Source organism: Chaetodon trifascialis, chromosome 15 (genome assembly GCF_039877785.1).
Source record: "Chaetodon trifascialis isolate fChaTrf1 chromosome 15, fChaTrf1.hap1, whole genome shotgun sequence".
Classification (NCBI taxonomy): domain Eukaryota; kingdom Metazoa; phylum Chordata; class Actinopteri; order Chaetodontiformes; family Chaetodontidae; genus Chaetodon; species Chaetodon trifascialis.
The window spans coordinates 13,008,274-13,025,226 of NC_092070.1; the positions used below are offsets into that span (position 1 = coordinate 13,008,274).

General features: G+C 44.5%; 2 protein-coding genes across 2 annotated transcripts; both read left to right on the plus strand.

Moving 5' to 3' along the window:
* The first annotated feature begins 941 nt into the window (after positions 1 to 941).
* On the plus strand, positions 942 to 7,047 carry ankrd40 (ankyrin repeat domain 40). The gene is made up of 5 exons (XM_070981846.1): positions 942 to 1,495; positions 2,058 to 2,206; positions 2,393 to 3,031; positions 3,361 to 3,542; positions 4,504 to 7,047. Exons 1-5 carry the CDS (start codon positions 1,362 to 1,364, stop codon positions 4,645 to 4,647), a joined length of 1,248 nt encoding a protein of 415 aa, XP_070837947.1. The 5' UTR covers positions 942 to 1,361; the 3' UTR covers positions 4,648 to 7,047.
* A 5,073-nt stretch (positions 7,048 to 12,120) lies between these two features.
* wfikkn2a (info WAP, follistatin/kazal, immunoglobulin, kunitz and netrin domain containing 2a) lies at positions 12,121 to 15,797 on the plus strand. The gene is made up of 3 exons (XM_070981418.1): positions 12,121 to 12,760; positions 13,264 to 13,580; positions 13,800 to 15,797. Exons 1-3 carry the CDS (start codon positions 12,542 to 12,544, stop codon positions 14,998 to 15,000), a joined length of 1,737 nt encoding a protein of 578 aa, XP_070837519.1. The 5' UTR covers positions 12,121 to 12,541; the 3' UTR covers positions 15,001 to 15,797.
* Positions 15,798 to 16,953: the final 1,156 nt, after the last annotated feature.

The following is a 16,953-nucleotide window of genomic DNA, read 5'->3' on the forward strand; positions in this document are numbered from 1 at the left end:
TTTATTTTGAAAGATTTCACAAGAAGCAAAAGGATCGTATTGTATCTGCCTTGACGGAAGATACGGTGGTGCGTGATAAAACGTGTAAATATAAATGATAAATGTAAATCATTATTTTTCACTGGTGGTCAATTGTCGACTGTCTACAGTGCCCACAGTCCGAAACTGCACTAGTGCAATGTGGTGCTTGTTTTCATTCTCAATATTTTGTTGTAAGGCTTTTTAAAACAGTGAGACAAATTAACAAAAAAGAGTCGACAGGTAAACTCAGACACTTTGCAAAAAAATATCAGAACACTTCAACTCAGTTCACTGCCCTCCAGTGGTCAGAGGAAATGCAACACGCTGAAATAATTGCAATACTCAATGTAAATATCAGTAAAATCGTTATTAATGTCAGTAAGTTGTCAGTCCAACATCATGATGATTATTAAAAATAAAAGCATTAACATTGGTTATAAACAATAAACTTTTGTTTTAACAGTTTAACTATTCTAATGTAGTGACCAGTGAAGGAAAAACTAGACTTCAGTGTTAAGGCAGACATAGCAACAAACATCACTTCCGGTTATTACTTTAAAAATAAACTAACAAATCTGAGGCAATCAGAACTCAATTATCTCAAAAGTACTGTAATTATACAAATATTTATATACTTTTTAGTTTCCATTACGTTTCTGGATTCTTAAGTATTGACCATAAATATATCACCCAGCAATTTGAAAATGTGGAAATTCGTATTATCAACTGGTTGCCTGGCTGCTGATAACTATGCAACACGTGTGTGTGCGTGCGCGCGTTAATAACATTGGTTTCCATGTTATGTCTCAGTCATATCTATCTAATGACGAGAACTGCTCTCGTAGCTCTACATAACGTAAAGTCGCAGCAAAACTCGGCAACTCCTCAGAGAGGAACTAACATTTGTGCTCACTGTTGTTACACCTAAAGATGCCCCCCGATGAGGCGGTGGTGTTTCTCCCAGCCCGCTGACGGAGCTCTGACACCACTGACTGACTGATTGAATGAGTGCTGGCGGCGGTGCTATAACGTGAACGAACAACGGGAATAAATGCCGGGGACGGAGCCTGAAGCATAACCGCTAAAGACTCCGAACATCGACGCGAGGTTGCATTAGCTGAAGCCATTAGCCACCACAGGCTAGCACCAAAGACTGCTAGTATCTCGTTAAGCTAGCCCGTAGGTACGATTAGCCGGGTAGCTAATGTTAGCTGGCAAGTCTATTTATAGTGGACCAGTGTGCCATCAGGAGGAAATCGTTAGGATAGTAGCCTTGACAGCTTAATCCGAGAGGCTTTTGTGTGTCCTATGATCTCGCACCGCTAGTTTCTGGTACCAAAATGTCCACCACTTCGTTGGATAAAGAATTACAGGAGCGCCTGAGAGAGGCGTCTGCCATCGGAGATATCGACGAAGTGCGGACATTGGTGGAGAGCGGAGTGAATGTGAATTCACAAAACGAAATAAATGGATGGTGAGTGTTCGGACGAAGACGTGTGGGTCGTCACTCGTCAAACGGAAGCCGGCAGGTGTCTGTTTGCTTCCCAGATTTGTAAATATTGAATGTTTGGCGACTGTGGAAAAGTTCAGCGCAGCTAAGTGCTGCAGGGATTAAAAGTGCTCAGTGTGATCTTATTAGAAAGGTCGAGGCTGGTTAATCAGGCAGACCTGACGCTTCATCCAGCGCTGTGGAGATGGAAGCTGTGACTTTGTGTTGCCACAGATCGAGTTTATAGATTTGAATAACATAATGTTAACATGTAGCCACAGATGTAATGAATCCTGTCAGCACATCAGCGAAGTATGCAGCGTAACTAAGATCGCTTTGTCTGTGGCTGATGTACGATTGTTTGAATCATGCTCTAGTTTTACTCTGTTTGACTCCATGAGGAAGTTCATGAGGCTGCTTGTGTAATGATGATGAAATGTTATTCCTCAATGATCTCCAACGTGGACTGTCTTAGAAGTGTGAAGTTATATTGAATCAGTCTATGTTTTGGTTCATTAAACTGCTCTCTCTCCAATGACCCCACCAGGACATGCCTACACTGGGCATGCAAGAGGAACCACAAGGACATAGTGTCCTACTTACTCAGCTGTGGAGCAGACAAAGAAATCCTCACGGCTAAGGATGAGGTCGCCTCACAGCTCACATCCAAGCCGGAGATCAAACGACTTTTGGGAGGTAAACTACACATTTCTTACTCGCTCATTCTCTGTTTCTGTCACATTGTCAGCCTTGGTTGTTACTAGCATGTGAAACATCTGTTGCATTCGTACTCCATGTGATACTAAAACATGTCAAATACAGGTTTTAACCTTTGTTGTTTTTAAGTAAATAATTCCTTTTCTATGCACATTATTACTGCAGTTGAAGTGGAGGAAGTGCCTGAAGTCAAAGAGCCAGAGCTGCCAATCATCCCCAACTACCTGTCTAACCCGCCCTTCATGTACTCCAAGATGGATACCAAGCCAGAGGCCGTCCTGGCCCAGCACCTTACACAGAATGGTTCAGGAGGACACGACGAGGACACACACAGCGATTCAGCCTCCCTTTCTCCAACACACGAGCCTCAGAAATCACAGAGCCTGGTCTCGGACGACCCCACTCCTCCCCCAAACCCCACCACCCACAGCCAAGCCCAGGCTGGGGAATTCATACCTGTGACTGGGCAAAATGGTGTGTCACCCAGCCCGGCCTCATCCCTCAGCCACGCTGTTGTTAACTGCACAGTGCCCATGGACCTGTCAGTGGAGCCGCACCTCGTTAACCATGCTGACTACCCGCATGCGGTGGCACACAATGGCACCATGTGCTCGCCTCCGTTGCCCTCGCCCAGCCCCAGCTTGGCCAGCAGCAGTGGGAGCCAGGTCCAGGCCCCGGTGGCTAACCCAGCGATGAGCAGGCAGCAGTCTATCCCACAGCAGCTGAGCTACAGCCAAGCTGGTGGGCCCATGCCAGCCTTCCAGCCTTTCTTCTTCACCAGCACCTTCCCTGTCAACGTGCAAGGTGAGAGAGTAATCAGGTGTTTCATTAGGTCTGAAACCCTCATCCACACATACAAACATTTAGCAGCTGCATTGGGCTTTTTGAACAAAGTGCACATGATTATAGTGCTGGCTAACCTCAAGATCGCCACAAAGTTGATCAAGTTAATCTGAGGGTGCCTGACAACTACCTGGGTTCATCTGATTGGTTAGATGCTGTGAATGGATGGCCCCTGTACTGTGGGCTCCGTTTGATAGGCCAAACGTTAGACACGTCTTTCATAAGCATGAAACAGGCCGTGTCCGTCACCTTATTAAAAAACGAGGCGTCACTCTGCTCCATCTTTCTAGAGTTGGTGCTGAAGGTGCGTATCCAGAACCCCAACGCACGGGAGAACGACTTCATTGAGGTGGAGCTGGACCGCCAGGAGCTCACCTATCGGTCCCTCCTGAGGGTCTGCTGCCGTGAGTTAGATATCAGCGCCGAGCACGTGGAGAAGATCCGCAAGCTGCCCAACACCATGCTGAGGAAGGTAGGAGAAAGAAGGCCCGCACACTGCACGCAAGGTCGCGCTGTCGTCCAGTGTCGTGTGCACATACGCTGTATGCAACAGCCACTTACACATACAAATGCACGCAATGTATGTATTTCCCGTGTGAGTGTTCATTCAGACGTGAGGGTTTCAAACTGCACGGCACACAGAGAGAGAGGAGAGAGGCGAAGATGTGGTGAAAGGCAATTATGATCCTTTCGAACGTCAGCATGCCCTAATTATACTTCTTCTCTGAGTCATAACTACAAACACCACAAACCTGAGCACGCAGACACGGTGCACGTATTTTTAGATTCTGTGGGACGAGAGCTTTCTGAGGACATCATTACTGACGTTTTCTTCAGCATCAGAGGGCTGCAGGGACAGCTGTCTTTACATCCAGGTGGACATTAAAAACACAAACTATTGATAGCTAATTGCACTCTTCTGATGTTGCCAGTTTGCAGAAATGTGAGCAACTCTAGTCTAAAAAAACAGGACTCAAGCTGTAGTGAGAGCCGCTCCACCACTTGCACGTCAGACACATTCCACCTTTTGTGTTCAGCAGAAGAGAGTCTGTGATCAGAGAACGCTGACGTGCCCGTCGTCACAATGCCGCCTGTCCCGTTTTACACTAAAATACTGAAACAGTTTTGCTCCTCAGCTGCTCGGTCAGTGTCTGACTCATGTCTGACACCGTCCCAAACTCTCTAATTAGGTTGTTTGTGAATCACTTCCCACTGAAACCTCCCCGAGCCGCTGTGCGCTCTATGTTTGTGTCATTGCCCGCTCCCTCACAAATAATGACACACAGGTCCCGTCCCTGTTGAAAATAATAGTGAAACAGAAGCTCATTGTGGTCATATTTTCACTTTTCTGACATTTTCTGGACCAAATGTTTCTGAATGTTCAGTCGGTGTTTCTGTCGTTATGTAAATGTGACTTTTCCTCTCCTGTGCAGGACAAGGACGTGGCTCGGCTGCAGGACTTCCAGGAGCTGGAGGTCGTGCTGGAGAAAGCGGAGGGCCTGTCCCTTTTCTCTGGGACCGGGGGCCTAACAGACAGACCCTGCTACAACATGAAGGCCTCCCGCCTCACCTACTAGAGCGACCGCAGAGGCCGGGCTCTCCCCGCTTACGATGGGCTTCTGTAGCTAGCCTCAAGCAACCGTAACTAGCTGCCTGCCCAGTAACTTGTTCCAGCTTTTTCCGGCTTTGGTGTTTCGCCAATTTCCTGACTGGGATTTGTTTTCTCAAGTTCTGTAGCTATTGTCCTCCCCCTGTCCTCCTCTGGCCCTCCTGCCGCTTTAGTGCACCCAACCAGTTCTAAGCGATTACTGATGCATGGTGTCCTCGATGGAGTGCGAAAGCATTCGAGTCCCTCTCGCCCCTCTTTATCTCTTTCTCTCCTCCCACCGCGCTTTGTGGGACAACAGAGGGAGGCGTCGGCGTGTCTTCCTTACGGACTGGACTTGAATGGGTTTCTGCGGTAGCCTTATATGGACACTTCCCTGTACTGGCTGTGGACTGTGGTCACAGAGGAAAATGGTCTGATAAGACCAAGAGCAGAGGACGACAGGAAGGATTTACGTAACTCTAACTGATGCGTTCATCGTCAGTCCACAGAATGGGACGAGTTGCAACACAGTGGACTTGCACACAGCAATTTCTAGTAAACTGACCTTTGGAGTGTTATTCTAGCTGGCACACACTTTCATACATGCTGTAGACATAAACCTTAGTGTCTTTCTGGCAGAGGGCGTCCATTACTGGCCTAATTCTAAAGGTGGAAGTAATCTCACACCAGGTGAGACTTGGGTGTGATTGGACTAACAGCACTTTTATTTGCTAACACACACACAGTATGCTTTAATCTACATCGGCTCTAGGACGGGCAGGTTCGAGTATCGGTTTCCCTCCGTGTTGAAGTCATCCATTCATACACTGTGGAAAAACTAATTTGTTTGAATTGTTCTCTTTAGTGTCGTTTGACGTCAGACAAAAGCTTCATTTATATCGTAGAGATTAATGTGCAGCAACTTGAAAAAGGACTTTTTTTTCTTATATTACATAACTTCTGTGTGCTATCCGGTTCATAATGCTCGAAAAAATGTCGACTGTGAAGTATTTATTTAATATTTTTTGGTTTTGTTGATTCTTACTAACAATGCGAGTCCGGCAGAACAACGAGGCTCCTGCTCGATCGGCAAGTCGAGCCTGCGGCGGGACATTTTCAGTTGCTGTCCTTCTGTTCAACTGTGATTAGAGTCGAAACCAAAAACTAATCTAGCCAGCAAAGATGTAAACTGCTTGAGAAAAGAATACAGCCTTGTTAGATTTGCCCCCCCCCCCAAACTGAAGATGAATACAATACAGCTAAGGCCACGATGATCTGTGTTTGTGACACTTGGTTTTCTAATTGAGTGCTTCCTTGTTCCTCCAACACTCATCCATCCGACATGGTCGCCTTTGTGTCGCCTCACGTTAACCTTAGGCTACATACACGGCGACTAGAAATCTTTAAAAACGTACTGAAAGCAACACGGAATATATGAGGCTTCAGTTTGGTTGTCGAGGCCAGTCCAGTGCTAATATTTAATTTTTTATAAATGTATAAACAAAGATGTTTTCTACTTGGTAGCTTGATCAGAGGTGTTGATGTCTAACTGAAATGGGCAAAAATCATCCTTATAGTAAGTGCATATTAAGGATTTAGGTGGGTGGAGGCACAGCCGCGTTGTGTCAGATGGTAACGTTAATGCTGCTTCGTCAACACTTTAGATTTTAATTCTCAGTACTGGGCCTCGTTCATTTTAAGCAGTGCAGCAGGGCCACGACTCATGTCCTACAATCAAAACGGTTCTTACCCAGTGGTTACTGTTTACTGTTCAAATGTATACCTGAAGCTCTTACTGTATTTGTATGTTTTATGATATATTTTTTATTAATTTGTATAATTTTTTTTTTCTTTTTTAACCAGTTAGGCCTGTTGTGTTTGTGTCAAAACGTCTGCTGTCGTGCACGAAAGAGTTCAGCCACGGGATGGAAAAGTGCTGAGATGTTAAAGTGCAATGTGGGGGAAAGAATGTGTTTCCAGAGAGTTTCCTGTGAGAAGAAGAAGAAAAAAAGACTACCTGAGAGTGCTTAACTTATGTTCCCAGCTACATTAAATGTTTTATGAAGCGAAGGTGCGCCACTTGTTTCAGGCGGGGGGCTGCTCTGTGGCCTGGGCCAGCGAGATGCAGCATGTTGTCTGAAAAGGGTTTTTATCGGATCTCCTTTGATTCTGTGGAAAGGAGGTGACTAACGTCGTATTTGTTGGGTTGCTTGTTGTTCTAGAAAAAGCAGAATACAGTTTGACTTAACCTATGCATTCAGAGTCTGATATTTTTATATACAGTACGTCCTGTGTACTTGTAGAAATAATCTTAGGCACTGTTCAAGTTGTGTTTTTTCGTTCTTGAGACCCGTATCTGTTCTTTGATAAAGCATGGTGAATTACTTGATCTCTTCCCTCTTTTTCTTTCAAACTGACCACGTGTCCTTCTAAAAGCACATCATGTCCATCTGACCAATGAGTATATTGATGTAATGAGTATCTCTCTCGCTCCTGGCTTTAAGTGAAGGGGCCAGTTGCATGTTTTGTGGCTTTTGTTGCAGGTGTGTGCCTGCATGTGTGTGTGTGTTTCAGCTGAGAGCCACTAGAGGGAGCAGACGAGTAAATATTGCCCTTAGATGAGCCATGAACAAGTCTAGTGACCCAGCTTCGATCCCAGCATTCAGTGATTAGTGAATGCTGATTAATTGATAATGATCAACTCTTAATCATAATTAAGGGAGAACTGTTCAATGTTCAATGTCACAAAAGATGATTATTTTTAGGCTGAATGATCTTCTTTTGTGTGATATGGTCTGCTTGAAAGTAATTTTACCCAGCTGCCTTTAATTAATGCCTTCATTACTGAATACCAGAAAAACAAACACAGTTTGAAAGTGTAGCAGCCTTCAAAGACAAATTACATACACTTTGAGTACGGTCCAGCCTGCACAATGATTCTAATAAACCTCTCTGATTCATCTTTTTTGGTTTGACTAAGTTTTCTAAGCCATCAGCCAAGAAGTGGACGACATGGATAAAATCATCAGTTGCGGTATGTGTGAATTTAGATCGCAGTATAGGTACAATATATATTGCGATCTGAAAAAATCAGCTGGGAAAGGCCTGTTTCTGGCTAATCACAGAAATGAAATACCTGAAAATTAGAAGTACTTCATCAAATTGATGCAAAAAAATGTATATGAATATTTATTCACAGTGCTGCCTTCAGTAGACTAACACCCAGATCTATGGCAGGGACAGCTTCCTCAGCATGAACAATGAAGAATATATTGTCTTGCAGAGTATATTGAAGAAACCCAATCGGCATTAGGCATTATTTTTTACAGGTAGCTGTGTGGATGTCTCTGTCATGCTTTGAAAAAGACATTTTATTAACTGAGATACTGACTAATGTAACTTTACAAGAAGGATTTTGGCTGCTTGTGAAGAAACCGTAGAACTGGAAACACAGACAGAGCGTTGAAGCTTTACTGCAGAACATTTTCCACTCAAGTGAACCAAAGCTGAACATTCACCTCCATACACAGCTGATTAAAAATACAATATCAAGTTAGACTATTTGCCACTCAGATTCGCATTTTCACTGATTGGTTCAGACTTCCTTTAAACTGTGAATTTCATGTGCATTATTAACACTAACGAAAAGCATTTCTGGAAATGTTCCATATTCCAGAGCTCAGTATTGTTGCACCGTCCAGCTGTGGCTTTGCCTTTGGCCCGTCCTTTCACTTTTGACCTGCATTTGCACAACAAGCAGGCATTGTACATTCTGTTATGAACTTAACTAACGAGACATGTTGTTATGTTCCCTTTCTGATTTAAAGAACATAAACAACGCCTAAGTTATGGTCACACTGACACACTCGTGTGAAATCCTTAACCTCTTCAGTGAAATGAATACAATAGTGCTCCTGTGGTGAGCAGATGTTCACGCACTGCAGTCTGGAGAGCACGAACGTTGCGTAATCTGAGCAGAATGGTACTGAGAAAGTTAAATGTGTGTGTCTGTGTAATGTAAATAAAGGGATAATGGAACAGAGCTGCAGCAGTGAATCGATTAGCTGTCATCTCAGCAACTAATCTGATTATCGATTAGTTGATCTGAGTCATTTTTTAAGAGAACAAGGTCAAAATTCTGTGGTTCCAGCTTCTTAAATGTAAATATTTTCTGTTTCTTCACTCACTTCACTTGACGGTAAACTGAACATCTTCGGGTTGTGGACAAATCAGGACACTTGAGGACGTCATCTTGGGCTTTGGAAAACAGTGATCGACATTTTTCACCATTTTCTGACACATTAATCGAGAAAATAATCAAAAATGAAAGTAATCATTACTTGCAGTAATGGAATGTAAAGCAATGAGGATATATAAATTTTTTTTTTTTTCACTGGACACCCGTGAAGCTGTACATGTATGCTTGCTTGTCAGTCCATCGGCATGTTGCGCTGCGTGTCTAGACTGAGGCTGAGGAATCAGCTTAGGGCCCTGCTGTGGCTGGACGTGTCTCTCTCCTTTGTTCTGGAGTGAGACACTCATAATAAGCTTAGTATGAACAGTCATAACACCTTCATTGTTTTGAGCCAGCTCCACCAACTTCCCAGGCCTCGGCCATGGGCGAGAGAAGCTGTGGACATGCATAGTCAAGAACCCCGTGAGAGCATTTTAGAGATGGAGGCAAAAGGCGACGTTACTCACAAGTACGTGCCGTGGTCGATGTGCTTGGACTATGGCCCTTGGTACAATTTGTGCCCCTCTCTAACAGGCATAATGCACAAATCCAATATACAGAGCTACTTATTTCCAACACAAATGCATGCATGACACTGTAAAGCCACTCAGTAATTACAAACTGTGGGGCCTCGTGAGAGATTTCTGCCTCTTTTATCTGTGCTGCTGTTCATTTGGAATATGAATTAGTCATGAATCCACACTTTGTATTAAACCCACAATAGAGTGATTTGTCCTGAAGCAATGCAGGAGGAGCTGAACTTACCGACCATCTCATTCTTACCTGAGCCGTGCACGCCCACATACAGCACATCGAATGATTTAAGCCATAGCGTGACATTTGGGGAAATATGTTTATTTGCCTTCTGGCAGAGAGTTAAGATGAGAAGATAAAAACCACTCTCATTTCTGTCTGCTCAATATCAGGCCTGAGCCAGCAGCCGGTCAGTTCAGCTTCCGGTAGCATAAAGACTGAAAACAGCGAGCCTGGTTCTGTCTGTGGAGAACAAAATCTGGCTTCTCGCACTTCTAAAACTCATTTTACACTTTATACTTCTGGAGTCTCCATTGTCTGCCTGGCAGGTTTTGCAGCAGTGACACACATTTCCGCTCAGTGTTAAGCACAATCCTGCAGGCAAAGAAGCGATGGCAGAACTTCAGAAGGTTCTAGTGACATGTAGAACAGTCTGCTGCGGTGTGTCACCCTAAAAGATCCATGTGACACTGATTATGACCTGTGAAACAGACATGGTAGCCTCCTCATGCACTTGTTGTCAAGCCCTCTCTCTAAGCCCATGAAACACTTCTGTTTAAGACCAGCGGCTGGAGGAAGGCAAGAACTAGGCCCGATGTTCCCACTGAGCTCATTGAGAAGTATTTCACCCATATGTATCTTTAAATTGAGCTTTGTTCAGCAATTATTGTATCAAACAGGTTTATTAAGGTTCAATTTATCTTCGTGTCTGCAAGTTGTGAACATTATTACACTGTTGATGTAGTGGTTTTTGCTGCTTCTGTCACTGCATGCTGAAGATAACATGATTATGATATAGTCTGAAAGTAGTTATTAACCACAAATCTTCATATTGCGAGAAAGCAAACATGAATGAGCTGTTTTGATCTGGTCTCAGGAAGACGGCGAGGGTGCGCAGAGAAGGTCAAAGTCAAGGTCTGTTTGCAGACAATACATGTGTTGAAGGCAGATAGGCTGCCGGAGCGCCCTGCGTGGGGTCCATCGTGTGGCTTTATTCAATATGCGACATGCCCCGTAGCCCCGGTGTCGGCTATGCTGGGAATGCAGGGTCCTGAGGGGTGAAGGTTAGGGGTGGAGGGCCTGAGGGGGCGAGTGGGTGAGCAGACACTGAAAACACAGCTTGACTGTGTTTGTGCATTTGCAGGCAATTGAGAGCGTGCACGTGTGTGTGTGTGTGTGTGTGTGTGTGTGTGTGTGTGTGTGTGTGTGTGTGTGTGTGTGTGTGTGTGTGTGTGTGTGTGTGTGTGTGTGTGTGTGTGTGTGTGCAAAATGATTGAGATGATGTACATCATCTGTGCCTCCATTTAATTTAAGCAAATCCTTCTGAATTGTTAATATTTGCAGATAAAATGTGTTCATTATATTCACTATATATTTATACTTGAGTCCTTTTTGGTGCATGTATGTGCGTGAGTCTCACCAGTGTGCATGTGTGTGTCTGTGTGTTTTCAGAGCGGGCTCACAGACCAGACTAAGACTGCAGGGTTTGAACGCTGGGCCTCTCTGGGCTCAGCAGGGACTCAGTTTGGGAAGCACAGACTCCACACACACACACACACACTCACACATACACACACACACGTGCGTGCACACACATGCATCTTGAATTTCTGTTCTTCTAAAGATGCATCTTGACCCGCTTTTTAATGTTCACAGCCACACAGACCACCAACCTATTTGTTTTGTTTTGATGCCCCCTTTTCTGCAACACTTCCTGGAATTGGCTTATGGGGACTTAACCGGTTTTTCACAGCGTGATATCAAACTGTCTGTACTACTTGTGACTTCTAACATGTCAATATTGTGATAGCATGAGTCACATGAGCCTTGAATCACATAGTATTTCCATCGTTCCTCTGTGTGTTTATCACTAACTCCACCACAGACTATTCCAACAATGCCAATACTTAAAATATGCAAATGAATATAAACAGAACTTTTTGATTAACCCAATCCAAATGTGTTCAAAATGTAATGTATCATCAAAGCCATGAATTTTTTGTTTTTGTTTTTTTGAGTTTGGTGCCATCTCCTGGAGACTGACATTTTGTTCAGGGGGACAGGAGGAGAGATTTTCACAGGAAACAGTGCTGGATGTTTATCTGCAGTATCACAGTGCACAGGACTGACACACAGTACTGTGATTTATCGGATACGACAAGACAGGGGAACATACATATCCAAAGCATCTTCTAATATGAACACAATATGACTATTTGCTAAAATTTAACATGAAGTCTATTAACACAGATACTGAAAATAAAGAGCTGTGTGACTGCATGTGACACTTTTATGGGCTCTGTTCAGTAGCTTGTATCTTTTAAAAATTGTGAACCCCTAACATGCTTAGATCGTCCCTAAATTGATAATAAATGATTAATAAATGTTATCTGCTATACTTTATAGAATGATGCTTAATATCTCCCACTTTGCACCGACTTTGCAAGGTAAGGGTTAAGGCAGCCAGTGCCTTACGCACAGGTGTCTCGCCAGTCCTCTGAACCAGCGCCTGAAAAGTGCCGGCGAACTTTTTTTTCTTTTTTTCTTTTTTTTCTTTAATTAAGTTGATCATAACTGTAACTCAGCTGGGATTTGCTGTCCGACTTGACAGACCACTGTAATTCATGTAGTTGGATCTTAAGTGGGTTTGCACACCGCAGCCCTAATCTCTCGCCGCTATTAAACGTGGAGCGACTAACCTGGAGAGCTCTCCACGTCGAGACCGGTCCCGCACGCTCCTCTTTTCGCTCTTTTTCGCCGCACCTGGCTCCAGCTGTTAGACAAGTAATTACGCGGCAGTTTGACCATAATTTAAAGAGTTTTTCGAACATTTAAAGTCGCGTTAAACTTGGTGGGTTTTCAAGATTTTTGGTGTCCGTTCCATTACGCGCCGGATATGTGGTGGATGCTGTTTCCCCGATGGATTTGGTTTCTTCTGGGAAATTCTTACACTATGCTCCTTTATATGGACAGCTGCCGTGTGAGAGCAATGCCCATGCCCATGTCCGTGGCAAAAGTGGTGTACTCTCACGCAGGGTTGTGCCCGAACGACCTGAACCCCAACCTGTGGGTGGATGCTATGAGCACCTGCATGCGCGAGTGTGAATCTGACCAGGTGAGTTGACCTGCAGCCAGCTGCATGTAAAACGGGAAGGCAAGAGGGCACAGACGAAATGTGCTCTGCAGCTATATCATAAAATGAGGCAAAATGATTGAATTTAAGAAGTTGTTCTTCTATCTATCTATCTATCTATCTATCTATCTATCTATCTATCTATCTATCTATCTATCTATCTATCTATCTATCTATCTATCTATCTATCTATCTATCTATGCAAAATAATATTATACTAATAATCTTATACTTATATTAATAAACTTCCTTCAAGTTTTTATGCATGCTGTGCCATGTTGCCAAATACAAGATCAAAAACTCAATCCACACTGAAAACACATTGAAATCTGCAGGTAGTGTTTTATAAAGAGAGACTGCACCAGGAATCAAACCATTTTCTCTGTTTTGTGCACTATTTTTGATTCAAATTGAAACTCAATTATAAAAGAAAGAAAGAAAAATGCTGGTGTGTGTACAAGTTTTTTTTTCTTTTCCAACTGTAGGACTGTGAGTCATTTGAAAAGTGCTGCCCTAATGTCTGTGGCAACAAAAGCTGTGTGGCAGCACGCTACATAGACATCAAGGGCAACAAGGGCCCTGTTGGAATGCCAAAGGGCGCCACCTGCGACAAGTTCATGTGCTCTCAGCAAGGGTCCGAGTGCGACATCTGGGATGGCCAGCCTGTTTGTAAGTGCCGCGACCGCTGTGAAAGAGAGCCCCACTTCACATGTGCATCTGACGGCATGACCTATTATAACAAGTGCTACATGGATGCAGAGGCCTGTTCCAAGGGTATCTCTATCTCTGAGGTCACCTGCAGGTAACATGTTAAGTATTTAAGATCTCTACTATTTGTTTTTTGGTGTTATGAGGTAAAGTTGTCTTGTTTTATGGCTTTCTTTCTCTTTCTTTTTGGTTGTAGCACAGAATAACAAACATAGTTGGTTTGTAATATGTCAATATAGTAATTAAAGAATTGCATATGCCTTTGACATATCCTGGCTCTGATTAATTCATTTCTCATTCAACCTACCTACAGGTACCACCTGACCTGGCCAAACACAAGCCCCATCCCTGCAGAGACCACCTTACATCCCACCACTGCCCTCCAGACCACCCTCCCAGCTGATATCCAGCTCCCCACCATACACAGTGGCCCCACCCAACAGGCGGTTTTTGTGGGTGAGACGGCAAGCTTCCTGTGCGAGGTGTCTGGGAAGCCACGTCCAGAAATCACCTGGGAGAAACAACTGAAGGGCAAAGAGAACACCATAATGAGGCCTAATCATGTCCGAGGGAACGTCGTGGTCACTAACATTGGCCAGCTGGTCATATACAACGCGCAACTTCAGGATGCCGGCATCTATACCTGCACAGCCAAAAATGTCGGGGGAAGCGTGTCGTCACACTTCCCCTTGGTCGTGATCAAAAGAGAGGCGAAAGGTAAGACCGCAGAGGGGAATAGTTCCAACCTGCCATTTCCAGCTGAAGAGTGCCTCAAGAGTCCAGACACAGATGACTGTGGAGAAGAGAGCATGAGGTGGTACTATGAACCAAAGAGGAACAATTGCTTCACCTTCACCTATAGTCAGTGCAATAAAAACCGAAACCATTTCGACACCTATGAAGTCTGCATGCTGTCATGTGGAGGAGAGCTGGCGGCTCCTTGTAGCCTACCGAGTCTCCAAGGGCCCTGCAAGGCCTATGAACCTCGCTGGGCTTACAGCAGCAGCCTCAAAAAGTGCCAATCCTTCGTGTATGGAGGATGCGGCGGCAACGAGAACAACTTTGATTCTAAAGAGGCCTGCGAAGACATGTGTCCCTTTCCGAAGAACCACAACTGCAAGATGTGTAAACCTCGAGGTAAGATGGTCACCAGCTTCTGCAAGAGTGACTTTGTGATCCTCGGGCGCGTGACTGAGCTGACGGAGGAACAGGAGTCAGGCCACGCTTTGGTGACAGTGGAGGAGATCTTGAAGGACGAGAAGATGGGCCTGAGGTTCTTTGGCAAAGAGCCCTTGGAAGTGACTCTTCTGAACATGGACTGGAACTGCCCCTGCCCCAATATCACCACAGCCAACGGGCAGCTCATCATCATGGGGGATGTTCACAACGGGATGGCCGTCCTGCAGCCCGACAGCTTTGTAGGCTCCTCCAGCACTCGTAAAATCAGGAAGCTTCGCGAGATTGTCCACAAGAAAACCTGTGATTTCCTTAAAGATTTCTCTGCCGTCCAGTAGAGTCTTTGAACATCTCACACCGGCTGCAATCAGTTATGTCGTTTTCTGATTATTCAAATCTCCAGTGACCTCACCAGTCTGACCTCCAATCTGCAACATTGGAGGCTTTGTTGCCTGTTTCAGATGTTTTTTCTTTCCTTTGTTCCTTATAGGTGTCAGAAAATCACTCCTCTTAGTTTTTAATGGTGTCGCTGATCATTTATGTCACTTGTTTTCTTCACGCATCCTGTGTCAAAACTGTCCAAATAGCTCTTTTTTATAATTAGAGTCAAGCTTTGACAGTTTTGTTGGCCACACCTAGGCTGCACTGTCTGGAAAAGGCAGGTATAATACTATTAGTAATAAGCGTTTACCCTGTGCAAAGTATTTAATCTTCGTCTCTACTAAAATGGCGTTATAGATTTCATCTCCATATATTATCTTGAATACGCTAATATAATTTTATTTAGCAGTTTGTTTTAATATGATTGGTATGTTTTCATTATGTTTTTGTGGGTTATCACAAAAAAGACATTGTGTAACATCAGTCCTGAGCACTTGAGCTCACAATAATGCAATTTGCAAGCCTCAGTTCATGTACCAGAATCAAATAAGCTCTTTGGTTCCACGTTTTGTGGAATCTGTTTTGATAAGTTTTAATTTTCAATACAGAATATGTATGGACTTCTGTACTTCGTATTTATTTTTCTTAATTACATAGACAACAGACATATTTTGGTGTCATCTATGATATGTTAGTGTTTATTAAACTTTGATGTAACATGATGGCAAAATGAATAAAGTTGATTTAGAAAACACTACAGATGTCCTTGCTCTGTGGTGGTGCTGTCCTGCTCCCTGTGTTAAAGACCAAACACCCGACGTGCTTGCAGCTTATCAAAAGCCTCATGCGGGCAGTGCATGTGCTGTTCTGTAGTTGACATCCCTTCATCCATGTCCTCCTCCTTCCACTTGTATTTCACACACACAGGGCCTAGTCTGAAGCAGGTCACATTCCAGCCCAGCTGTGGTGGCCTGCAGAGCTGTGTGTTGTGTTGTGTCTGGGTCTGGGGCCCTCGCATAGCACACACCCCACTGGCCATCCATTGGCCTTGGGCGGCCCCTTTCATGTGCAAGAGGCCGGGGTGAAGGGGATGAGGAGGAGGAGAGGGATGTTGGCTGATTCTCTCTCTTTCACTCAGTCAGTTTGGCCACATCTGTGTTAAAGGGGCATAATAGAGAACAGAGGGAGAAGTTGAACGAGAGTAAAAAGTCAAGTAGAAAGAGGGGAATGTAAACTCTGAATAGAACTACAGATAGCATACAGCTCAAAGTTTTAATGATCTCCATTATCATCAAATCATTCTGTAGCATTTCTTGCTTTTCATGCAGGAGCTTGTGGCTAAACCCTGGTGTGGAGCGAGATGAAGACGTTGGAAAACTGAAAGCATGAATAAGTACGCAGGTGCAACCAGTTAGTTACAATGCCAGGTGCTGACACCCGCTGGAGCTGCGGGATACCTTGAGAACAAAAAGAATCACCAGGACCAGCAGGGCATACAGGAAGCAAAACATAAGGAGCCAACTAGCCACTGAATGTTTTCCCCCTTCCCCCTCTGTCCTTGTATCGCCTTCTCTTACCCCCTTCCTCAGTCCTCTTCCTCAACTGTCTACCCTCTCAATCCCAACAACCAGCCAGCCTTGGGCGGCGACCTCTGACCCTGCAAATGAAAAGGAGGCCACCAAGGAAAAGGCCACTTTCATTAGAACTGTTGACAAGTGTTAAGTGACTGGCTGAGCTCCAGACTCAGACTAGCTCCACACGGGCCCCTTGATGCCCTCCACATCAGAGCCTGCTGCCGATTTCAGTATCAAGTTCACTTAGAGACCACCAGCCAGGCAGCCTGCCAGACAGACCATAATAATAAGCCAGACAGCCGAAGGCACAAAAGAGGGTGGGGGGGGGGGGGGGGG